The sequence below is a fragment of the Heliangelus exortis genome, chromosome 6 (assembly GCF_036169615.1).
Source record: "Heliangelus exortis chromosome 6, bHelExo1.hap1, whole genome shotgun sequence".
In the NCBI taxonomy this organism is placed as follows: domain Eukaryota; kingdom Metazoa; phylum Chordata; class Aves; order Apodiformes; family Trochilidae; genus Heliangelus; species Heliangelus exortis.
In genome coordinates this window covers 5,477,396-5,503,343 of record NC_092427.1, presented here as the reverse complement: position 1 = coordinate 5,503,343, position 25,948 = coordinate 5,477,396, and the positions used below count along the sequence as shown (strand labels likewise).

The 25,948-nt window shown below is 41.0% G+C and overlaps 1 protein-coding gene and 2 long non-coding RNA genes across 3 annotated transcripts in view; 2 read left to right on the top strand and 1 right to left on the bottom strand.

Annotated features, from left to right (window-relative positions):
• LOC139797375 (von Willebrand factor D and EGF domain-containing protein-like) overlaps window positions 1-25,948 on the bottom strand; it is a 182,774-nt gene that overhangs the window by 123,116 nt on the left and 33,710 nt on the right. Inside the window, exons 2-4 of the mRNA XM_071746450.1 lie at window positions 20,016-20,200; window positions 9,269-9,497; window positions 6,511-6,743 (exon numbers count right to left, since the gene is read on the bottom strand). Coding sequence (XP_071602551.1) covers window positions 6,511-6,743; window positions 9,269-9,497; window positions 20,016-20,200 — 647 coding nt within the window. The remainder of the gene's footprint in view (window positions 1-6,510; window positions 6,744-9,268; window positions 9,498-20,015; window positions 20,201-25,948) is intronic.
• Window positions 613-9,105, top strand: LOC139797376 (uncharacterized). The gene is made up of 5 exons (XR_011726446.1): window positions 613-761; window positions 6,993-7,576; window positions 7,653-7,743; window positions 7,833-7,979; window positions 8,860-9,105. It is a non-coding gene; the product is annotated as an uncharacterized lncRNA (long non-coding RNA).
• Window positions 13,696-22,133, top strand: LOC139797379 (uncharacterized). Its single transcript, XR_011726449.1, has 3 exons — window positions 13,696-13,981; window positions 20,045-20,209; window positions 21,756-22,133. It is a non-coding gene; the product is annotated as an uncharacterized lncRNA (long non-coding RNA).

Below are 25,948 nucleotides of genomic sequence, written 5' to 3'. Positions count from 1 at the left end.
TGTGCCTTTGATGTCGTTTTTATCTTCTTAAAGCTTCTCACTCGTTTGCTGACAGCTCCAGCCAGTTTGGTGCAGTGAAAATGGTGTTATTTGTCCTGTTACCTGGACAGAAGACTTGAGTGTACTGGGGGAAAGAAAGACAGGGGCCTCACACAGATATTTTCCAGTTAGAATTCTTCAGGTACTTTGTAGGTAGCCAGTTTGCCTCCAGAGGAGAACAAGTCATTGTCTCCTCAAGGTAATAAGCCCCTGTTATCATTAGATATTTATTATCTTCAAGCATTCCCTAAAGGCTTGTGTTCAGATTACAAAGTTTTCAAGAAAGTTCTACTACTAGGAAGGCAGAAGGTGAGCACTGATCTTCCTCCTGCTGCTTCTCCTGCAGTTGCCACAGGGAGAGTCTGTAAAATCAGATCTGACAAGGCAGTGACAACAGTGAAAGGGTTCAGGTAACATATATTCCCCCTATTAAAATATGAGTAATACTGATCTCCTTGCAGAGCTCATTGAGCCAAACCAATGCAGCTGCATTGCAGATACTATATTTACACTTGCTGTTCTGTTTGTGCTTTTGGCTTTAATGCTTTTCACCAAAAATGTTCACACAGAAACATCCTCCTGAGCCTGCCACATGGAGTGTTCCTGCCATGGAGAGAGCTGCAGGGAGAGGCACGAGGATGCCCAGTACCAGCAGAACCATCTCCCAGTGATCTTCCCCAAAGTAACATCCTGGGTAATGTCAGAACTCAGCCTCCTTCCCTGTGAGCATTGTATTTTCTCACATATATATATTTTTGAAGTATATTTTATTGATAGAGCACTGAGCACTAAAATAAAATAATTATTCTATAGGGATACACAGATACTCTTAGACTATCAGTCTGTTCCCCTTCTCTCTTTGGCACTTTTGGAGATTAGGACCAACTTTGCAAATTTGAAATGTATGGACAGGTGTCATGAGTTACATTTTACTTCTGTCTTTTATATCATTCCACCCCTTTACCTTGTTAGATGCACACTTCACAATCAGGAGATATGTTCATCGGCTACTGAGCTACAGGTTGACAGTTTGTCACATAATTATTATGATAGTCACTCTGAGGAGGTTTTTTTGCCTTCAGCTAAACACTAGCTCTTTTTCTCCAGTTCAGTAATCAACTTTTCCTTTCTCTTCTTCCTCCCTCTCCCCCTCTCAGGATGTAGCCTTTTTAAAGCAAGAGATAAAAGCATCACTGACAGCAGTATGCTGATAGTCCTGATATGGTAGTCAGTATTTTTCCACAAACTCATCGGATCTGTTAAAAAAAAAAATCAAATTATTTTTCACTATCTCTTTTAAAGGTACAGAAATATAAGGGTGCCCTCAGATGGAATGTCTTCTGGGCCTGGATGTTCCCTTTCCCCTTGGATGTTCCCTTTCCCCTATGCACCAGCAGATACTCCCATAGGGTAGAAAACTACTTTTAGGCATAAAATTCTCAAAAAAGGCTCTGGTAGCTTTTGTTGAAGCAGATTTCTACCCTTACGTGGAAACAGTCAGATTCCTTCTCACTATGCTCTGAACACCATGTGTGAGCAGCATATTTAGCTAAAAGCAGAATTCAGTCATTAATTTGGTAGGGGTCAGGTAGCTGTGGAAAACAATTTGGGAGAATATTTTAATCCTAGGACCTGTCACCATCTCCAGCAAATTTCCCCCTAACAACTTGCACATCAAAACAATTTTTTTCCCCAAGATCTCTGAACTCAAAGCTCCCCAGAACCAGTTGTTTATATTTTGAGCATAAAAATGCCTCCAGTTTCACCCTTTTCTGTGCCCCTAATTACTTCTGAATGTAGCACAGGGATCACCTGTGGCAGCTTGAGAACATGGTGAGAGACATGGGCTGAGAGTGGAGACAGAAAAGCTCAAAAAAAGTCACATCCATGTTTGTTGCCACCTTCAAAGACTTTAAGCCCTGGGGTAGAAAGCAGAGGGGGGATGCTGGCTGGTGCATGCAGCACTGCCATGCCTCCAGTTTCATCAGCTGTGCTCAGATAAGGGGTTGGGTTCCCAAAAGCAAAACCAGAGATACCTGTTTTATGATCAAAACTTATCCCTACTTACCACTCGGGTACCTCCTAGGTTTGCCAAGGCAATTTTGGGGGCTCTTGTCAAGGCCAGCTTCAGAGTTTGCATCTCAAGGCACTGGCAGAAATGGGGCAACCACCCATCTCAGCAGCATCCCAGGACCAGTAGCACTTTTCTTCAAAATAAGGAGAGGTGGCAGATGGGAGTACTGGGTTTGGGTCTGCCCATCAAGATTGCTTCTGTGTTTTATCTAAATAGTCACCAGGGAAAATAACAGCTGCTGTCCCTGCTCCCTCTCCTGGTGCAGCCTGTGCTCTGGGGTGGGATGCTCCCTTTGGAAGGGCAGACCAGGCATCCCACCCTACCCACAGCTGAAATGATCAGCTACCTGTTTCCCATCTCTTTGGCAAGGACTTGTGCTGTAGTATCATAGTGCCAGGGGTCCCACAATAACAACAGTGATGGTTTCAAGTTGAAATATTTACATGTGCTGGTAGTGACCTTTCAAAGACAGCCACATAAATCTGAGTAGGAGTTGATGGTCTGGATTAAAAAGTAGATGGAGGCACTTTCCTGACTCTGCACACTCAGTCTCCTGAGAGGAGTGGGAATTCAGTCAGTAATTTATGTTGGCCACCTGTGGCAAGCTCCCTTTGCAATGTAAGGTACAGTTTAAGGATACCCACATCTTCCCCTTCTCTGGGCAGGGAAGTCTGCAGGTGCCTAAGCTGTGGGTGATTAACTCTTAATTCCAGGTTTGGATCTGCCCTCCCAGCTGCATCACCCATGTCAACAGGCAGGCTGGGGCTGCAAGGATAAGAGTCACTCAGCTTCCTGCATGTCTTGCAGGTGAACAGTTGGGTGGGGAATCCATCCTGCCAGGTGGAAGAGTGTCTGGGATGGCTACCAAGGCCTCCCAGGTGCCATGATCATCTTTATTAACCACTAATGGGCTGGGGTTAACAAAGAGTCACTCTGCTGGGAGCTGGGGTGTGTGAAAAGAGCAGAGCTGAAGGATGGCATTTCTAGGGAAACAGGAGCAAAAAAACATAGTTCTCATTAACCTGAAGAAATGATCTGGCTGTAGGTATTTGCAGAAAAGTCTCTGGAAAGGTTTTCCAGAAGGGGTAGCAGAAAGAGGAAGGTAGGGAGAATCTGTCTTGGTGTTAACTAATGAACTAAACCTTAAAGCTTTTAAACACAGATTGCTCCCAGTGCTCCCTGTGAGCTGCAGCAGGGAGGGAGCCAGTGTGATCTGGCACTGTGGGAAGTCCAACTCTAGTCACTCTGCTCCTCCTTACAGATAAAGGCAGCAGCTCTTGCCAGTGGCTAAATGGCCAAACAGTGTGTGGAGGCTGCCTGTAGGTCATTCAGCTACTAAGGAAAGAAATTTTCCTAGGGTAGTAGTGAGGTATCTTAGCAGCTGCTCATTGTCTCTGACCCTTTCTGCTTAAAAATTTCTGTTCCAATCCACCCAGAGCTCTGTTTAAGCAGGGATGCTCCTCATTTTCTGCCTGAAGGTTGAGACAGAAACTGTGAACTTGTGTGTGACCTACAAACAGGCAGGTCATCCTATTGCTATGGTTGACTTTGTCCAGTCCAGTGGCTGGGATGGGATTAGTGTTTAAGCAGAGGGAAATTTCACTCCTCTTCCCTTATGAGTGGAAATTAGTTATTTTATATATTAACATATATATTTTTATATATTAAATTGCTTTTTTTTTTTTTTGGGGGGGGGCTGAGGCATATTCTGCTGCTGCTGCAGAGTGCCATGCAAAGCAGCCACTTCAAGCACCCAGCTCAGAAAGGCTAGCTTTACTTAAACATTTTTATTTTATTTTACAATGTGCATCATAGTATATGTACAGTGACAATTGCTTCTCGCTGTATGAACTTCTGGATTGCTGTGCTGAGCACAATCTGCACAGTTTTCTTCTCAACACCTTTCTTTCTTAGCGTAACTCATTACTCACAGTGTGCTGCTATAATTTATAGATGGCTGTGCCTCAAGGAATGAAATGACCTCTGTCACTATCACATAAATAAGGCTTAGGAATGCCAGGATTTTCATATCAGATGGAGTAGGCTTCTTTCAGCATTTATATAGAAATAGTGGCATGTTATAGATTTATTTGAGGCTGCAATAGTTTCACGAACATTATGCTGCCAACATTACTGTCTGAAATAACAAAACTGGAGTCCAAATACGGGGGAGAAAAGCACATATGATGGCTATTAAAAATAAATGGCTGTTTAGTCGATACAAGTTCAGAAATGTTGGCTGGTAAATCTCAACTCTTCTCCTAAGGTTTGACTGCATAGTAAAATATATCAATAGATATTCTATTATGTGACTAACCTATTACTGGAGAGTTTCTGACATGTAAAAGATAGCATAGATATCAATCACCTGAAAGGTCATTAAAAAAAAAAAAATCTTCTAACTTGGCTGTAGTTTTTTGTCAAGAAATTAACAGAGAAGATGCTGGAGGCTATGAGAGCATTGGGGCCAAATTCAGGCTAAGTGCAAGTAGACAAGAAGTAGGTTAAATAAAAGCAGTCACTTTTCAAAGTGCTGAATCCTGGGGGACAAATTCTGCCCTGAATGTCACCCACATCCCCTGGCAGTTTGCAGCCATGGGGATGCTACTGGTGTGCTGAGCATGGAGAAGGGGAAAGAGAACTAGAAAGTGCCCCTGTTTCACAATCTCCTCTCTAATATGGCTTTTATCAGTGGGGATCTGGCCTCCCTTTAAAGCTTCCTGGGAAAACAGCCTTCCACTTCCATCTTTCCTGGGGGGGTGGGAAGCTACAGACTGCCTCTGTGTGCTGGAATTTGGTCCCCAAGGTCTGAGTCTTCCTTTAGTGGCATCACCTTTCCTTTGTGGCAGCCCTACCAGTGCTTAGTAAATTGCTTCAGATTTACACTGCTGGAGACAAAAGGGAAGTCTGCCCCTTTGGGACTCTTATTGGACACCCAGAGCAGGATGGCAAACATGGTGAAATGCTGTTTTAACTCTGAATTCCCAGTTATGGCTGAGGCTTCATTGCTTGGTTTTCACCAGTGATGATTTATGGGTAATCATAATTAGGCAAATAGGCCATGAAGACTTTTAAAAAAAAGTCTAGCAAGGAAGAGAACATTTCAGTCTCACTAAACCTGCTAAATAAAACGTAGTTTCAGCAGAGGACAAAGAAGGGCTTACTGAAAACTTAATATAATTAAAATGGTCTTATAAAGATTTTGTGATGCTACTACTTAACAGAACTATATTTTCTCTGAATCAGGATTGTTAAAACTAGCTTTTAAGTGATTGCAAGTGAAATTATTTTGATGAAAATATCTCTTCCTAACACAAACTTGTCTTGAACTGTCAGAATTGTCTGCCTCGTGTTACAATATAAATGAGGGCAGCATCAGTCAAATTCTGAACTCAGGAGGCATAAATATGAGGAGAAATGAGAAAGAACTATCTAGATTGTGCTACTGTTATAAATGACTCATCCTCTTAAGAACTGGAAAAAGCCTATTCGTATTTTTTCGATATTTTGAATATTTCAAAGAAGAGCTGCAAAATGCCAAGACTATTTTCAATCTACTTTTAACACAAGACCATTATCCCTGCTTATTCTTTCAGTTTGTTGTAGCATTACTAATGGCTCTCTGGTGATAGAAGTTATGAACCTAATTTAACTTTAAAAGTCTTGTTTCTGTACCATGAAAGGCCATGAATTGATACAGAAGTCAATTTTTTTTCACATCTTTTATTGGCTTCTCTTTTCTTGTTGTTGTTGTTGGAACTAGATCTCTGTTGCTATGTAAGCCATCAAATATACTTCTTAAAGATTGTTCTGTAATGAACTCTATCTTTCAGTATGCTATTGATCCAAGAATTTGGAATCAGAGAGGCAGAACACCATGAAAAAGACCATAAAATAAACCTCCTCCTATTTTAAAATGTACTGCCTGCCTTTTCTGTGAAAAGATGCTATTGTGTCTCTGGTCCGTGGGTATAAAACTCACTGAGTGCATATAGCTGAGGCAGCCTCCACTGCACATTCTAACTGCTGCAAGATACAAAAAGGACTAAGAAAAAACTGGCTCAGGCTCATGTACCTACTGCTCATACCAACTTCATGGCATTCAAGCTATAACCAAAGTGCAAATATTCAGGTTGTCCCTAGAAAAGAGGAAAGTGGAGAGCTTCCCTGGACTGCCTGCAGTTCAAAGAAATGTTACAGATCCTGAGTCTTCCTTTTAATAATCTTCTTGTGAAACAGTTTCAGCATTTTTTCCTTTTTTTTGCAGCAGTTGTAAGTGTAATGAGTGAGGAGCAGCGCTAATAAAAACATGACAAAGACTGAAGGAAAGAATTTGATCCCCCTGAGCATTTGACCTTTTTTTTTTTGTCTGCTGGAGGCAGGGCAGCATTACCAACCGTGTCTCCCAGTCTGAGATTCACGCCGTTCAGCTCAACGTAGGAAAATGCCTTGAGGATGATGTCCCTCTGAATCTCCTCTCTCTGGCCGGGGCTGGACAGACGTGACCAGACCACAGTGTACTGCAGCTCTGGTTTTGAGGAGGGGAGGCTGTAGGAGCACTTCAGGTGGACACGACCTTTCACAAGCTCGGGGGTTATCAGGGGTTGCAAAGCCAGGCTTGGGAGTTTGTCTGGAAGAAGAAAAGAAAAGTAGGATGTGGCACAGAACAGTATTTTGATATTGCATTTTTCACTCAGATTTCTAAATAGCTGAACACAGCTTTTGTTTGCATAAAGACATTGCAGTTACATTTTTGTTACTTGATTATTAGCTATGCAAGCAAGAAAATACATTTCATACAAAATGCAAAAATTGCTAATTGTGTACTGACTACCTGTTGTAATATTTGACCTTTTTTCTGTTTGTTTTTATTTTGCAGTAAGAGAAATGTTATTGAAATTAAGTACTTGGATTAATACAAACTTAATTACTCTGGCAGAGGCCATCAGCTTTGCATTCCCCAGAAGCACAACTTTTGATCCAAGTTTTTGCAATAAGTATGAAAGAGATATGAGAAATCATTATGTTGCAGAGGTAAACAGACTCTCAGAGAGCATCCAGCTCATATTGCCATGCCATGAAGATCCTTTCTAGATTGTTCTGGGATGTGCCTAGCCTTAGTTTGCTCAATATATTCTCCCTCTGCCATTGCTCCAAAAATACAGCCTGCTTTCTGTAGGTTTCCACAAGTAACAAAGTCTGAAATTTTTCTTCCTGTTACACTGACCTAGAAAGCAGAAAGAAAAAGATTTGTGATACGGCAGGGTGATGTTCTTTCATCTTGAGAGACCTGGTCTCAAATGGAACGTGAAGCAGGTTCAGATGGTTTGAAAGGATAAATTAAATAACTTTTTGGAGGAGTGTATGAAGTACTATGGAAGCCCAAGAGAACAAAGCATGAAGCTGCTAACAGCAGAACGAAGGGCAAATATGTTGACATCTGTCCAGGGCAAATGACAAAAGGTAAGAAAAAGAAACAAGTTACTTAAAATATGAGAAAGGGCCAGTTGTTTATATCCCTGTCCCTTTTGTTTCTAAGGGAAGCTGCCTCAAACTGTGGCTCACATCATGACTTTCTGCAGCAAATTATTCCAGAAGGACAAAGTTAGGTGATCAGCTCATGGGAGGATGTGAGTAGAATTGCAAGCACCTGTGCTGCTTTTCCCAGCCATGTCCTTTCTGCTAACCTATGAAGCCTTAAATATATTTTATTTTGCAGCTAAGAAGTGCTGACCAGTGTCCTGTTCCTCAACCTCCAGTGGCTGGGGGATTGACCCTGGCAAAAGCTGTGATGGTGTCAGCTGGACCTGCTCCTGGGGTTTGGTGAAGGCTCCTGTGGTGCAATATTCACACTGAATTTAAGACAGTGAGTTAACAACTCCCAGTAAAAAACTTCCACTGTGGGTATTTTCCATCTGATACATGATACTGTAAAAAAATCCTAAAGACAAGAAGTTTATGACTCAGGAGAGGTGGAGCTCACTGAAATGCCCAGGAAAAAGAAAAGTAATGGTAAGAAAAAGGCAGAATTGGCTTAGGGTGGATGGGAAAGAATGAATTTTCTTCTGTGAAAAATTATGGCAGATTTTTGTTACTAAATAGGTGTGGATCAATGGAAAGGACAAAACTAATCATACAAAAGGCATTGTTAAAAATTCTTCAAAAAAGGGTAACGGGAATCTTTTAGTTTAAAAACCTGAACTTAAACTGGAAAATTATTGTATTCAGTTGAAAAGTCATTTTTGAGAAAGAATCTTGGAAATCAAAGAGCAGTATAATTTATTTTAATGGATATTTTTTATTTCAAATAGTGAATTAATCTCACTTTCTTTGAGCCTTTTCTACATGTGGGTATGTTAAAATATTGATAAAGATAAGAAAATAGATATATCTCCCTCTTTAAAATTTATTTAAGTTTGAATTTTGCCCTATTGGAAGATGATAACCCTAGTTTCTCAGTGTGCCATGTCTCTGTCCAAAAATGCTGAAAGGAAAGTATAAAGGTAGTTATTCTGTTTTTCAGAAGGAACTGTCTTTTCTGACTAAATCTATATGCACCTGAACATGCTCCATAGTTCAGGAGGTTTAACTGAGTGTGCAATTGCTTTCTGCTATTCCTTTGTTTCCTAGCTACCGAGCAGAGGTTAGAACTCTTGCAGAGGGCTGAAAATTATTTCTGACGAGAGTAATTATATAAATGTCATGAAAAAGATCTTATCAGTTTGACTTTTTTTTTTTCTTTTCAGAATTATCTTTTTTGGGGGGCATACTGGACTACTGAAGATAAGAACAGACCTTGGTTACCGTATCCTGGATACAGCGCCTCAACAAACCTGAGATGCTTCCTCTCACTCACAGTGCAACTTCAAGCCAAAGTGGAGCCAAAGACAGTAGGAGAGGTTACATGTGAACTGTAACCAAGCACAGAACACCTCAATAATACACACCAGATTACATTTTACACTGGTAATAATAGCTATTCCTCAGGAACACCTTGGACTGCCACTGATTTATTTTCTACACGGTCTGCATCTTACTGGGAGCGATGCTGCACTCGTAAGGTCACCAAGATGTGCATTGCAGTACCAGGACCTTTGAACACACAGCCAGGCAAGCATTTACAAACTTATTGAGAAATACTTTGCTGACCCTCACCTTCTGCACAGTAGCCCATGCATCCTTGAGTAGGCTGCAGGAGGTAGACAAAGAATTCTCCACAGTTCCTGACGACAATGGGTATCCGAAACAAGCAGCAGTCCTTGGTGCCCCCAAAGAAGAGCTGCCAGGTAGCACAGGCTGTCAGCCTCTTGCTCTCCCCAGGAACTGGCAGGGATTCAGACTTCAGAGACAGCCACACTGGAGCTTGTGTCCCGCATTTATTCATCTGAGGATGCATGCAAAAGAAACCATTTACAGCAAATGCAATAGGACTCTACAGAGAACCACTAAAACCCAAGACTTTGAGTGTGGTGAACTTGGAAAGTCAGTGAAAAAGCTGTGTAGGTGGAGAGGAAAATGTTTTTCTGAGTTTGGAGAGGAGACTTTATACAGATAAAATTCTCAAAGAGCACAATAACTGGATTCCAAGTGTTTTCCTCAATTTTTTATATGAAAAAGATGAGAGCATAGGAACAGGCTAAAGCCCTTGTCTGGAAGCACAGTTTGTGCCCCAGCAGCTGTCCACTCCCATCCACATTTCACCAGTGGCAGAGGAAAGCAGAGGCTGACAGAGCAAGAGAAGCAAGATGACATTAGCACCAGCCTCAAGCAGGACACTGCTGTGCTCAGGGCATCACATACCAGCACCTTTCTCCAAAACATCTACAGCTTCTGCTGCCATTGTCCTTACACCTCCTGCCCTACCCCTCCAGCATGTACCAGCTGCATCTTAAGGGCCTGAGCCTCTTCCTTATTTTTGATGGGACATATATATGCTGGATATACTTGATTTAATCAGATTCTCTGGGGTTTTCAGCCTTCAGGTTTTTATCTCCTAGTAGATTCCATTAAATCCCTGAGTCCACGAAACACAGGAAATCCAAGAGCAGAAGGAGTTGGTCCTAAATGATTTAAACTACAACATTTTGAGTTAGGGCTGGGAGAAGCTGCTCCAGGTTTATCTTTCCCAACTTACAGATTGATGTTCAGGCACCTCAGATCTGAATTGCCCTCTGTACCTGCCAGACTCTTTTTTTCCACTGACTAAAGGGACATGATTATAGAAAGCTGTCTTTAATTCAAGCACCTCAGTGATGAGATTAAGCATAATCTGAACCTAAAAAAAAAAAAAAAACCCACACTGCCAATTAGGATGGTAACTTATTGTTCTGCACTGCTGCTTATCATTTGCCAGTATGCAAAGCCTACAGGTATTAGAGCTAAGGTTTGAAAATTAGTACCAAATACTGACAATAATTGACTCTCAGATAACAGTCTTATTCTGCAGAGCATGACTGCTGCTGTTGCTTTGCATTTCCTCAGCCAGCAGCAAGGAACTATCTCCAGCAGTGTGACTCAGGGGATGCACTTCTTCCCAGTGTGAACATTGGATGTTGAGAAAAATCCCAGCCCACCATTTTTATCCCTTGGTTTGGCTTCACTGCTTCACTTTTTTAAGGCCAAAAGTTGTGACAACAGGATGAGGTGTTGAAGGTCAAAGGATAAATGTATTAAGTCATGTGGCAGTGCCCTCCTGTAGTTTGTATTTTACCTGGGCATGGTAGAAAGCAGGGGTGGGGGAAAAGGAGCTGCTCACCCAATGGAAAAAAAAAAGGATTTGAAGCAAATATATGTGACATGACACAGTCTGATTTCCATTTGGAGCTAGTTTAAGGGTCGTTTAGATGTGGTGTTGGGGGATATGGTTTAGGGAAGAACTTTGCAGAGTAGGGATGATGGTTGGATTTGATGATACCAAGGATCTTTTCCAACCTGAAAGATTCTATAGATTATTATAGAATATTATATTTTATTATATAGATTACTATTCTATGATTATAGTTATTGCCAGGCTTCTGAAAGCAAGAATTGCAGAGAGACTTCATTAAAATTGTCAAAAGTTTGTTTTTCCCCCAGGAATGTGGCAGAGGGGCTGACCCTGCCCTTCTGTCTGGGTGCCTGTGTCCCCTGCATCTCTGCAGAAGGCACTGGAGGTCCTGGGGAGGAACAGAGTGCCAGCAATGTGCTTCAAGAGAGGAGGTCAGCATGGAAAAGCTTTTATGTGGAATTTTAGATGAATCCCTTCCTTTATTTAAAAGCCACATTGTGTGCAGCTTTTTAAGGGATTTGTTCTGTTTATTTATTTACAGCTTTAAGGAGCACCAGTGCTTTCTCTGCTGGCCAAGATGCAGATGCTGGGAGTTTGCTGTATCCTGTTGAACTTCTGCCCTGCAGAGCAAGAACTGATGTGAAGTAATGGGTGTGCAAAGCACATTTATGGCACTGAAGAGTGAAGCAAACACCGTCCTGCAGTGATGGAGAGAAGGAGGTGTGCTGTATGAAGAGGAAGGATGGTGTCTGGAGCTCAGCAATCTCTGTTTCATACCCACATTATCTTCTTGATGAGATACTTGCACTTTGAATATCCTCTTTCTCCAGGTAACTACAGCTTAAGTGCCTCCACGTGAGTAAAGATTGCTGGACTTAATTTGTTATTTTTGAAATGACATTAAAATGCAGATGCTCATGAGTATACCTCACAGGGGTTTTGAACACCAGAAGGAGGGCTGAGGAGGGATGCAGTCTGTGCTTATGCTCTGGGAAGAATTTCTGCTGCAAAGAGATTTTGCCACCATTAGATACTAGGAAGAAATTCTTCACTGTGAGGGTGGTGAGACTGGCACAGGTTGCCCAGGGAAATTGTGGCTGCCCCATCCCTGGAAGTGTTGAAGGCCAGGTTGAATGGGGCCTTGAGCAACCTGGGCTGGTGGGAGGTGTCCCTGCCCAGAGATTTAGAATTAGATGATGTTTAAGGTCCCTTCCAGCCCAAATCATCCTGTGATTCCGTGATTTCCATGCATTTGGTTGCTGAAAAGTTACCTTCTTTGCTTTGAGTTGCTCAATTTCTTGCATACACCAGTGTCTGAAGGAAAACTGGAACCCACGGCTGAACAAACTGACAAAATACTCTTAACAGTTTTCTATAGAAGGCCTTTTGCTGCTCAGAATGAGCCCTTATATCCATTTGCTTCAACCAGTATCAGTGTATCTGGCCCCAGCATGTCAGCACTGCTGTGTTGGGAGCCTGGCCAGGCACAGTGCCTCAGTTCCCCTGGCTGCTGCCTGCCCTCGGGCAAATCGCTTACACTGGGTGTGCTTCGCTTCCTTATCTCTAAACCAGAGGCAGAGGTGGCTGAGATGGTAATAGCACTTCCCTGCCTTGCAGCAGTGCTGAAAAGATAAATTCATTAATGAGACACCCATCTATCTGCTGTGCTGTGGGCCATGGAGAGAAACAGACAGATGGAGGCACATTCTGGATGGGAAAAAAAGATCAAACACAATTTGCACGTAAAAGTGAGTCTGTATCCTCTGTGAGCACGTGGAGGGAAGAAATAAAACAGTAAAATAAGAGGACAGTTCTTTTTTCCCCTCTTAATATTTATCCTTACCACAAGTCTGTGAGCCATGCCAAGCACTGGAGCAAGCAGGGATGAGCCCTGCTGGTGGCAGCCACCAGCGCTGTGCTGGCGGGCTCATAACCCCCCCACTGTCAGCTGCAGCACCCCAGATTTCTTCTGGCACTGAAAGCATCTGAGCAAAGCTGTTCAGTGTGTAATGTGCACAAATCATAAGTGATGGTCAAGCCTTCTGACTGACTTGGCACCCAGGGAAAGGCAGCCTGTGAGAAAGCAAGTTACTGGAACAAACTATGGTACAGTGCTAATGGTTGGACAAGGATTAATTTTGGTATAAATCAAGTATTTCTCTTTTCCTGGCAGCTTTATGATATGCATGCATTTATTTACTGTTCTAAGCTACACACTGTCCATCTGAGGCAGGCAAGGTGCCCCATGTTAGCCAAAAGGATGTGCTGTTTGAAGCCTCTGTGCATTAGAAAACAGACCTGGGAAGGCAAGGGTAAATGAATATTCCAGCATTCAACTGGCAGTATGGATAAGAAGATGTAAAAAAAACCAAAGAAAAAAATTTTAAAACAGAAAAGTCTAGGAAAAGAAGCTTCGAAGATCCAAATTTTTCAAGTCCCAGCTGTCATAATTAGCATTAAATTTTGTAGCAGTCATATGGGATACTAATCAGAAAATTGAAAACCAAGGTAGTAAATGATTGGCATTTAAGATCTAGCATTTACCTGCAATAACTTGTCATTGCTGCTCTTAGAAAAGCATAAACTTGCTATATGGCATATCACACCATCATTCAGCAACGTCTCCAAAATAAGGAAAAGGAATCATATGGCTGCCACCACAGCAGAGCAAACCCCCAAAGTCTCTTGCAGGCAGGAGCTTATCTGCTGGGAAGCCAGCAGGGAGGATCAGACCCTGGCTTTGCTGGAGTTCTCCAGATGAGCTCATTAAGGGGGACTGCATGGCAGCACCAAAGTTGTGGGGTGCAAAACTCCAAAGGGAAGATACACAGTGAGGAAAAAAATAAGCTAAAATGGTAACAACACTGGAAAACACATGTGCCTATGGTCTGTCCTGTATGTATGAGTTTATATTGGTAGGACTTATGAGAAGTAGTCTCTCTCCCTATAGGTTCTGGCTCCCTTATATGATTTTAAGCAGTGTCCTGGATGATGAGCTGCAGCAGACATCTGGTTGACACTCCATAGAAGAGCTCACAAGCATTTGGTACCTTCAGATGACAGACTTGCTTGGACTTGCAGCTGGCCAATGCAAAGAAAAGGTAGTGAAGTAAACTGTATTGTTGTACATCCTAAATTTAGGTCATTCAGACACTGAAACAGGTTGCCCAGAGAAGCTGTGTCTGCCCCAACCCTGGAAGTGTTCAAGGCCAGGTTGGATGGGGATTGAGAAACCTGGTCTGGTGAGAGAGGTGTCCCTGGCCATGGCAGGGGGTTGGAACTAGATGATGTTTAAGGTCTCTTCCAACCAAGCCACTCCATGGCTTTATGATTCTAACACCTTTATCAGGTATTCAGTGACACGGCTTGCATGAAGAGGAATTTATCTAACAGGAAAAGGAGTTTTTAGGCTGTTGCTAGGCTTCTTTAGTGCTCACTATCCTTTCGTGTTATATCCAATAATAATCAAGTGGTGGTTTTAATCTTCAAAGCATTTTATAAACCTTACCTAATTAATCTTTGCAACACCTCTATGTGGCAGGTAAGCATTCATTAAGTATTTTTGATTCATAATGAGGCACCAGCTAATTGTTAAGTAATTCAGTTCAGAAAATGTAAATAAAAAAAATTAAATGTTTCCCCTTTGCCAAAACAATGGGACAAATTTTTATTTTTTAATCCAATAAAGTCTTCTTCCACTTAGTTGGGGTTTGGAGAATCAACCAGTTTGATTGATTGAACACTGAGGTTCTTTATAATTGCACAAAGAAATCAAGCTTGATTGGTTTTGTCACTTGGGTATTGCACTGAAATTATGCTGTTAAAAATAACTAGCACCATATGTGAGAAATGCATTGTTCTAGTGGGATGGAGATGGAAGACTTTTTGGTACACTGTTGGTTGGCAGTTAATGCATTGTGATTTTGCATCTGTTATCCACTCAAAACTTTACTTTGTCTTAGTTTTTTTTAATTTCTTTGTAGTAAGTTAAAGTAAATAAGATTTTTTTTTTATGCCAGTCTGGAGCCAAACTCCACAGAAATCCATTTACGTCAGGAATATGTGTAGTGGCAATTAAACCAGTGCCTGTCTTCTGTTTCTTTTAAGTATATGCTTCTGAACAATAGAGGCTGTAATTGTAATTTCTACAGAAAGCTTTTTGTATGCCTGGGAAACAAATAAGAAAAACAAAACCTCTTCATACCTACTATTATGATCTTGAGTATTCATGAGTATATATGTGAGAAAGAGGTTTACAGATGAAAACATGAAATAATACCTTGGAAGTGTCACTTGCTTTTAAGTTCATAAAACAATTGCAAATCAAAGTAGAATTGGATTCAGAGCAAAATAAAAATTGGGAAAAAAATTAATAGGATGCAGTTGAGCTATTTTATTTTTATTGTAAGTATAGAGTGTTCTACAACAGTTTAAATGGAGGAGGAAATGAAACTGCGTGGGAAAAAAGTAAATCTTCTCCAGGGTCTACAATACTGGGCATCATAGACAAGTTAGATTTAACATGCTTTAACATGACCCTCTTTTAGACACCAAAGATTAGCACCTAAGCCTATGTTTGAGCCTAGTATATATAAAAAGTAAATTTATATTGATAAAAATACAGCTGTTAAGAAACAAAGAGTCCTACCAGCATAGGTCCTGCTTTTGCCACATTTACATACAAATTTAGAGATCGTTTTACACATTAAGAGAATGAAATTTCTGAAGAAGGATATGGGAAGTAATCTTGATATACTATCCCTGGCTGGAATTATTACTGTGCAGTTCTGACACTGAGTGTCATATCTCTAACTCACCTGCAGAAGTGCTTGCTGCATGATTCTAGGTGCTAAAAAAGTACAGTGACTGGACTGACTCACTGCAGAGAAATCCCTTTAAAAGCTCATACAACCCATGTCTGAATCCAGAAGACCCTGAACCAGAGGTTGCTAGGGATGGCTAACATGTAAAGCTGAAACTCTAGCCCTGCTCCATCCCTTCCCTCTGGACACCCACACTCAGCTTCTGGCAAGGATGAGCACCTGGGCTGGGTGGATCTCTGCTGTGGTGCAGGAGGTGACTTGGAGGCTCCTGCCATGGATGCCAAAGGAAAATAAAGTGAACCCAAGTGCACTAAGACTGGGAGGAAACCCTTAGGGAGGCAGTGGCTGCTCTGGGAGCTTGAACTTGAGCTGGTGGGGCACGGTGCTGTGCATGTTTTTATTTAGGTGTTCAAAAATCATGGATGTAGCACTTCAGGATGTGGTTTCATTGGCATGGTGGTATTGGGTTGATGCTTGGTCGGGATGATCTTAGAGGTCTTTTCTGACCTTAATAATTCTCTGTGTCTGTGTGTATCTGTGTACACACCTGGCACATGCCTGTCAGCCCAGGTCAGATGTATAAATGCTGAACCATAGACCTGTTTGGACATTTGTCTTGTGGGAGGACTGCTGTCTGGTGAGATGCTCTGACATTTCAGGAGATCTGGAGACCAGTGAAACCTGTGTGTCAGCTTGGCAGCAGGTGTGCTGTAAGTTTTGGGGTCAGCACCATAGCACCTGTGTTAATCTCCTTACTCAAGGAACCCAGTATCCTGAATCCTCTGTTTCAGAGGACAAACATTTCACAGTGACAGTCATTCTAGGGGTGATTCTGGTTTTAATGCCTTTATTTTGAGCTTATGGTTTGCAGTTGACTACTCAGAGCTGAAAATACCAGCAATGGTTTGAGAAGTAATGAGTTTGACCCATACATTCCATATCAAAAGTGCTGGCTTCAGAACCAATTACTGTTCACATAATCAAATTCTTAATTGTTGCTTTTCCCTCAGGCTGCAGAGTAGCATTGGTGCTTTTTCACCCCCATGTAACCAAGGGGAAGGAGAGCATCTCAAGCCACATCTTTGGCTTCACCATGAGCTCTGAGCCAGCATTGTGGTTCCTGCTGGCTGTTAGCATGGCATGGCCTTTGGGTTTGCAGCATGACAAGCAGTGTCCTCTGCCCCTCTGTAATCCACAGACTGATCTTTTATCTGACTGCAGAGCACATCTTCAATAACATTAGCAGGCTGTGTTCTCTCTCATTTCTTTGTAGTGTTCATTCCTTTCCTGGGGCTTGGCCATATGTACACATACACAGAGGTATGTGTATACCTTGTATTATTATGATTCAGAAGCCAGAATAAAGTTAATAGTTTTTCTTTAACCAGTGGCTGTTTTTCCTGTATTGAATCTTAAATGCTTCTCTGTGTTTTTAATACATTTTCTGTCAAGCTTTAATTTTTATGTCGCTTTTCTTCTTCCTCTGAAGGTCATTTTACTACTAGACCTGGCCTTGTCTGTACATTGTTTCTTGCTCAGTACAATGCCTTTATCTTAGGAAAAGCTTCCCTATGCTTTCTTCCTTTAGTGTTTTTGCCTTTCACAGTGAATTTGGCACTTCTTGAAGAACAAACTTTTGTCTGTGGTCTGTAGGCAGCCACCTCAATATCTTGGGATATAAAACTTGGAAATTTGTGTTGCTTTTCTGCTGGGATTTGCTGTGGGATGGAGAAGTGACTGTGGCCTGGAGTGCATGCCCAGAACCCAATAATTGCTGGGCTTACTTTGGGAGAGGTGAGGAAGAATTAGGGGGAAGAAGGTCAGGATCATTCATTATGCCCCAGAGATATTCAGCAGGCAGTGACTAAATTGGAAAGCTATTTCAATCAGAAGTATTTTGCCACTGGAGGAATAAGTTTATGAACAGTAGTTGGATTCAAGGAATGGAGAAACTTAGGAATACAATTCATATTTTCACTCTTTGTTGACATAAAAGCTTTTTGGGGCTTTTGTTCTGCCTTTTTTCCCTTGGCTTTTTGCTTGTTTTGGTGGTGTGGAGGGTTTTTTGGTTTTTGTTTTGTATTGTGTTTTAAATTAGTAGATGAGAGGTTCATAAGAATTGTCATTTGTTTTTCATTACAACAGTTGCTGTGCCTCTTATCTTTGACATGGTTGTAGACCAAGGCTCTCAAAAATTCTCTATGTGACTTGATTCTAATCCCTGTTGAATTTAATACTTTCTGTGGTTATAACACAGTATTCAGACAGGACCACATTGTTATTACAGAGGGGTTTTTTGTGTCAAGATTCAGAATAAAGGTATTGAGAAAGTGTCTGAAGGAGTCATCTACCCCTTTTTAGGCAGTGCAACCAGCCCTGGGTAGTCACCTCCCTCCTGCCCTCCCAGTTTGTGCTGTTTCTCGTGCCCCAGTTCTCTCAAAAATTGGGCAGGACCTTTAATCTCCATTGTAGATTCAATTCCTTTTCAGCTTGATTGGGTGACAAGAATCCTTACCTACTATTACTTTGAATTAAAAAGTTACTCTTACCCATGGATAAACAGCTAATTACATCTGGCCAGTATCAACAGGATCACACCAGGTATATTTTACAAGGGGCTGAAATAATATGCTTTTAAACTCTCCAGCTGTATTATCAGACTTCATTTGGTCTCTTTTATTTTCTGTCTGTTCAGGATTTTGTCTTTGTCTTGTTTAATTAAAGTAAGCTCTCTCCAGCCAGGCTGGCATGTCCAATAATAACTGCTTATTGAGGAGTGGAAGCTGTGCAGTTATTAATTTGAATTATTTTGTTCCAGAGGTTTTGCTGAAATTAAATAGAAAACCAAATTAAACAATGATTTAAGTAAGTGGAAGAGATAGAATGCAGAGGCAGATTTAGAAGGTGAAGATCTAAGAGCAGAGGATTCTTCTGGTTGTGACATATAACAGATGTAATCCTTCATCAGCATGATGAGGCAGAGATTTACTGTATTCAGAGGATAATGAAGAAACCAACAGCAAAAATTATGTTACAAGATAAGAAAGTAAAGTAATGAGTATAGCTCTACAAGCCTGACTGAAAAAATCCAAAGAGATTAAAAGACACAAAGCACGTATTGTGGGAAAGAAATCTCATGTGGTTCAGCATTACTACATACTCAAAAAATACTGAAATACACTGACAAATTGAATAATATTTTAGAATATATATACATTTAGAAATCAACTTGTAAAAATAAAATTTCTAACACATTGGGCTAACCTGCCATGGAATGTATATATCAATGCTAATCATGCCAATTTGTTCACACTAATTAGATTTATGGTTTGTTTATGCAGAGAGATAGAAATCCCATAGATAGAAATCCCATAGTGTTAAGATATCTCTTAACACTTCATTTGACATTAGATTATCAAAATATACTTCTGTTGTGACAAGTTCACAGGCTCATTATGAGTGGCTATAAGATGTTGTTTGATACTTTCAAGAAGGTTCTCAAGCTAGGGTAGCATCACCTAATATTAAACTTCCTGGTACTCTAGATCAAATAGATCATCTTTAACATAATTTATAACAATTAGTTTCTTATTTCTGAATAATTTTATTTAAGTGTCTTGAAATTATTCTAACCTCCTGCAGCTGGGCTCTTTGAGATGGCAACAAGTTCAATTAGGGTCCCAAGTAGCCCCGACAGCAATGATTGAAACTTAAAAGCTGTTGTCATACATATTAAACATACACAAAACAAGGTAATCATTATTTTGTCTTTTTTTAGAGAGCAGTCTTACTTAGTGGAGCTTTTTTGTCCGGAAAAGCAGGTTGCATATGTATGAAAAGAATTCAAAAAATAGTAATAGTGGGAAAAGACTCATTTAACCTTTTCTTCTTTTTCACCAAAGACCCTCTTCTCTTATTAATTTTCCTGATTGTTTTTTTTTTTTTTTCCTTCATTATGAGGATATGTTCCTAAATCCCAGTAATTTATGTGTGGAAATAGTCAGATTCCAAACCCCATTCTTAAAGCAATAGAATTGCTTCAAAAATATTTTATAGTGACATGTGGATTACTAAGTGTCTCTCTTTAGAATTGGAAAACACCTTGTTTCTGTATGAATAATTGCCTGTCCATAGAAATCCTGGCCTCTGACTACTGTCCTGGAGCACAACAGTGCTGTTTTTATTATGGGTAAAGTGTTTTTCCCACTCATCTACCCCACTGCAGAGCAAAACTATGGAGGTGGCTGGGAGGGAAAAGGAAGTCAAAGGATTTATTTAAGTTTACCAAGGTTAGTGCTTAAGTTTTACTGACTTCGATACATCTGGTTGGCATTTCTGCAGGTTTGTTGTGGATCATGAACCGGTACCAGGCTGGTGGCAAGGAGTGGTCACAAACCAGGTCCTGGGTGGCTGTACCCTGCAGCTCCAGGGAGTCAAACCTGGTGCTCCGGCGGGGATTGCGGAGGATGCGGTGTCCTGCGGGGGAGCACTCGGGAGCTGGAGAGGGTGAGAAAGGACAAATGGGTTAATTTAAGTTAATCCATCAGGACAACCATTTAAAGGGGGTTATGTCCTCTTGTGCTCAGGTTTAGGTAAGGATTGGGTTAGTTTTCAAGGCAAACTCTGGAAAAAGATAAAATTTTGAATTACATCTGTCAAATCAGAAGCTTGACAACACAAAGATTTTACTGGTCTACACTTTCATCATACCTGAACCTGAACAAAGAGCTTTAACCCTTTTAATGTGATCTCAGTCTAGTTTTTGGGATTGACATCAGAATCTCTCCTCCTCAGAAATCAAGTTTTGAGGTTCCCAGAACCTTGTAATCTTTGAAAATACATGGGCTTTCATTTTAGTTTGCTGTCTGCATTAGCCTTTTAGTCACAACATAAAATGATGCTCAAGGATAAAGTGCACTTCACATGCATTTAAACACGTATTTCAAACAAGAAATGCTAAAAAGAGAAAAAGAAATGGTGAAAAAACAACAGTGTGCTGGATTTTTAGGAGTAAACTGGAATTAGGTTTGCAAACATTGAAGCCACAGGTCAGACGTGCCTGAGGCATGAGCCCAGGAAGCCAAAGGCAGCAGAGCTCCCTGAGCACACATCACAAAATTGCTTCCCCTCCATGTATGCTTGTTTACACTCCTGCCCTGTTTGTTCCCATACATCTCCGGGTTCTTTTTTTTTCTTATAGAATATTCAGTAGATAAAAATATTCATATCACCCAATTACAAGAAGCCTTGTAGTGATTCTTTTAGAGGTTGTTTTTCTTCAAAAAGTTGATCATGGAGACAAAAAGGGCCTTCTCTTGGTTATCTTGGCCATTTCCCTATGAGGCAAAGCCCATTTCTGCTGTGTTAGCACTGCAGAGAGGGGCACAGGAGGAGACCAAGGTGGGGTGGCTCTGCTCTGTGCCCCAGCAACAGGAGGCTCAGCTAACTTCTTGCTGCCGTAATCTTTAATTGTTAATGGTGATGTAAGAGGCAGGGAGCCCATCGCAGGAATCACACCCCCCTGCCTCAGGACTGATCCTGGCAGCTAGCAAAATCCCTTCTTTGCACCACAAATAGAATATATTTATGTGACACCATTGACAGAGAATGAGACCCCTCCCCATACCACCCCATTTTTCAAATGCCACTTTTCAGATTATAACTCTGCTTTAGCATTGCGCCAGTGGCGCTCTGAAACAGATTTATCATTTTTATTTTATTGACAAGATACTCAGAGGGTCAAAGTCAATCTGTTTATGGTCCTATTTTTAAAGATTAATTTTATTGTGCCAAAGGCAAGGCAATGGTACACAAGACAAATGGGGACAAGATGTAACGTAACACAGCCTTTATTGCAATTTTCTGAGAACTAAACTGTCAAAGCAATAGTGCCATTCTGATGCAAAATTCAGCTGAATTAATACAATTGCCATTTTAAATAAAAAAGGAGTGCCCTAAGCTTTTCGTTTCTCCAGGTAAGATCCATTTTACAGGGGGAACTCTTGGAAATACTGCACCTCTAATTAAAAATAGGATCTGATTCCCTCCCCAGGTGTCCTTTCTGGGGATGTGGACCCAGCACTGGAGACCACGTGAAGACTGTCCCTTGCCAATTCTCAGCCCAAGGGAATAAGTGACATTTCAGGAGACCAACCATGGCAAGCAAATGAAAAGTTTACACTAAATCTAAAAACCATTAAAAAGTGTAGAGGCTTGTCGACCCTCTTAATATCATTCAGTGCTTCAGGGGTGTTAATGGGAACAGGATGTTGGCTCCTGGTGCCTTTTGCTTCTAAGTACCTTCTTTCTGAGCAAGAATCTCAAAGTAAACAGCTCTTTGCATGGTATTGCCAGAGGGATACTACAAGAGCATTGTAATGTAATTAATTGCATTCACTTTCTCAATAATAATAAAAATAATAACACCAAATACTCCCTTTAAATGCAGTTAATAACCTTCTGCTCTATATGTCTTAGCTATAATCCAAATTCACACAACACGTTGTGGTCTTAGCAATTATTAACTACTCTGTCTAAACAATACAAATAAATCAGACACTGAGGCACAGCTTATTATTTTTCATCCCTCCCATAGTTTTTTTTGCAGTAGTTTAGAAAATGCTGTTTATCATATTAACAGTACAGCAGCTGAAAGCTATGGATGGGACTTGGAGGAGCACGTGGGGAGACATGCAAGGTCAGTAAGGAGAGGGGTGTTCACCTGTTAAATTTAACATTTTGGGACAAAAAGCACGTGTTCCCTTCCTGAAGAGCAGATCTGTGAAGCAGCCACCACCTCTAGAGCTCTGTTTTATTCTGTACTGAATGTCAAAAGGTGTCTGCATGCCTGTGACTGGGTCTGGTTGTGCTTGCAGACTGTCATCAAGGAGGCAGCAAAGCAAATTGAGGTGATATCAGCTTCCCTGGAGCCAGCCTGGTAGACTTTGTTCTATGAGGTTCTGCAGCAAGCTGTGAGCTAAACCATCCCTCAGTTGGTGAGTTTCCCTTGTAGGATGGTGCTTATTACAGTCTTATGACAGAATCATTGTAAACTTTAATATGTAAATTGCAGGCCGTGGTACAAGTTAATTACTACTGCCTTTCCCTCAGAAAGAAAGAAATGAATCAGTGTCATAGGACTGTATGATGAAAATGTATCTAAAAGAAACCCAAGAAGATGAAGTTGTTCACCTCAGGGACACCCACCTGTGCCTTCTGGTGACTGCAGCTACACTTTAATCCAATGAAGCCTTTTTAAAATTATTTTTAATTCATGTCAAGTTTGTGTACAGTGATGAAACACTCAATATCACAATTGTCCTACCTGTCCTGGGAAACAATGTAAGTTCATGTCTGTGTATGTACAGAGTCATTGGTACTCTCTGATGTGCAGGCTAACTTACCTTTAAGCTGAACTGTTTCTTTCTTTACCTAAGAAAACCCTATACATTTAATTTAATCTCCCATCTCTGTTCCTCTAATTAGATTAAAAGGGTTTATGAAAAAATGTTGGCTTTTCAGGGAGCTAAGTGCTCATTGTTATTGTAACCACTCAGTTTTCTTTCAGGAAGAAATTGAACTGTACAGTGAGATTTTGTTGCTCTCAGTCCAGAGTATTGTTGGAATTAAATGTTGCACAGCAGCTGGTCTCCTCCAAAGAGCTTCTTGAACCATCATCACCCTTGATATAAGCAAGGAGCTGTTGGTAAGACATAAGGATTTATTAACTTCACTAGACTTAATAATTTTTTTTTTAACTTTGTGGAAGCAGCTTGCTGCAAAGAGACACGGCGTAGCTCCTTTTTGACACAAAAAACCCAAACAAATAACAGTCTGTTGCATGTGCTCAGTGAAAACAGCATTTGAAAAACTGTGGGGAAAATCTGTCTCCATTGAAGCCATAAGGAAAGCTGCTGTTAATGCCTGGAGGTGGGGATTCACTCCGTGTTGCTGTGCAAATGAAATGAAGAGCAGCCTGTGGGAAGAGAAGAACCTCCTGCAGAAGGTGGGAGCATCCACAGATATCCTGTGGGAACCAAGAAGAAAGTGAGTGTCTGAACTTGGCTCTCAGCTAAAGGAAACATCAATATGACCATGGCTGGAGGAAGACATTCATGTCAGCAGGTCCTGAGGGGAGAATCCCATTCTTGGTGGGTTGCTTAATATTGTACTGGGTAGGATAGAGGCTCCAGGGCTGTACCAGAGACCAGACAAACAAGAGGTCACTATTTTGGAATGGCCCCAGCAGACACCCACACATTGAACACCTTAAACACCCACTGTTAGCAGCTTATTCCAGGCAGGTTGGTAACTGGGTGGTCTGCAAGCAGCCAAGCCACCTGTGTACTTCTTAGCCATGGGTTAGGTGGGAAAGGGAATGGAAGCTGCTGTGGGGATCACCAGGATCCCACAAAGGGTGTCCTCATCAGAGGAGTCATCAGATGCTTCAAGGAGGGAAGCCAGGGAAATTGGAGTGGCAGGCTGAAAACCTGAAATAACGTGCTAAACCTTTTCTTTTATTTCTAAAGGCAGGTGAACATGGGCATGCCAGAGCTCTACCTGTCACTCTTGCTCCCAGTAAATATCAGTGGCTTACACAGAGGAAGGTTTTAAGAAGGTGGGAGATTTTGTTTGTTTGCTTTGAATAGCAGCTGCAAATCCTATAATATCAATAGGTAATGGAAGCTAGAAAACCCTGAAGGAAATATAGTCCACAAGCCTGAGGTGTGTGTTTGTTCTGGGCAAAGAAGTGCAAGTCACGCCATATAAGAAAAGGGCATTCTAAAGCTCCAGGAAATAGCTGGTGGATCACAAAGTAATTTTCATGTGAAGGGGGAATTAAAACCCAGTGGCTGATAGGCAATACTGACCAACAGCACCATTTGGTGATTTGCTTTAATTGTTCAGTGAGCAGGAAAGAGAGATTCCCAGGTGCAGATTTCTTTCTCACCATCAACCCAGGAGCCTGGCTGGAGCTTCCTCCCAGAACTGCAGAGAGCCCCAGGGCTGGAGAAGCTCAGAGCCAGAGAGAGGAGGTGGCTGTGGAGCTTTTGAAGTGCACTTGAAAACAGGCAAGCATAGGTATATGTAAGTATGCATACATGTATATGAAAATATATATATATTTATACTTTTCAAATTATGCATGGAAATTCCCATATTTTTGTAATTTGTATGACTTAAAGTAAATGTATGAAATCCTTCCCGGGCAGATTTTCAGATTTCCATTTTTTGTTTCTTACTCTAAAATCCACAGTGGGACAAAACATTTTGAAGTGTTTGAATTGCTCTACACAGGAAATGTATGAAAGCTTTTCATTTGGAAAAATCTGACCCAAAGTTTGAGGCTATTGAGCAAAATTAACTCCAAACTGGTTGCAGACAAAGGATGTGTTTGCTTTCTTCTCTTTGTGCTTTAGATACAGAAGGAAACCTTTTATTGTCAGCCTCTTCCATACCCTTTGGTTGTACTTCACTGATGCAGGAAAGCTCAGGTGAAACCTTCTGGAGCTTTCAGTGTGTCAGTTGCATCCACTTCCCTGTATGGTGATTTACCATTGACTGAAAGAGAGTTTGGGCACAAAAAGAAGGCAGGTGTTGGAAAAGGGAAATTCTTTCCAAGCTCTTAATGGATGTGCTCAAAATTAACAGTAGAAGGCTCTGATCTGACAACATTAAAAGATTTTTGGTGGATGCAAGTTCTAGATGAACAGTAATCTATTAATAGCTAAGGCATTTGAAGCTATGAAACATCTGTCAGTTTATGACAGACCTAAGTTGCTGCCTTATTTCACCAAGCTTTGCTAAGATTTTAATACAATCATTTTGCATGCTGATGACAAAAATCTTTATTCCTAAGAATATTCAGAGGAAGAAATTTGTTGTGAATGTGATCACAACATAAAAATCCTTGAACCGTGCATGCATCTCTGGTAGGTAGAACATATTAATTTTACAAAGACTTTAGTAGCTAATAAGTAAAGCTATTTTCAGTTAATGCAGAAGCAGAAGAATCTCCTACTGAAGGGAAATGATAAGGAAGCACGTTCTATACACACCAGAAGCTCATAATGGCCAGGTCCTGAACAAGGTATAAGGCATTCATAGGATGAAATTGATAAGGGTAGATGAATCATTGTGCAAAATGAATGTAATTATAGAAAATTTGACCCAGGAAAAGGCTGAGCACCCTCTGAAAAGAATAAGACATTTTTCACGCATATATTATCTGTACTGGATAAGGGA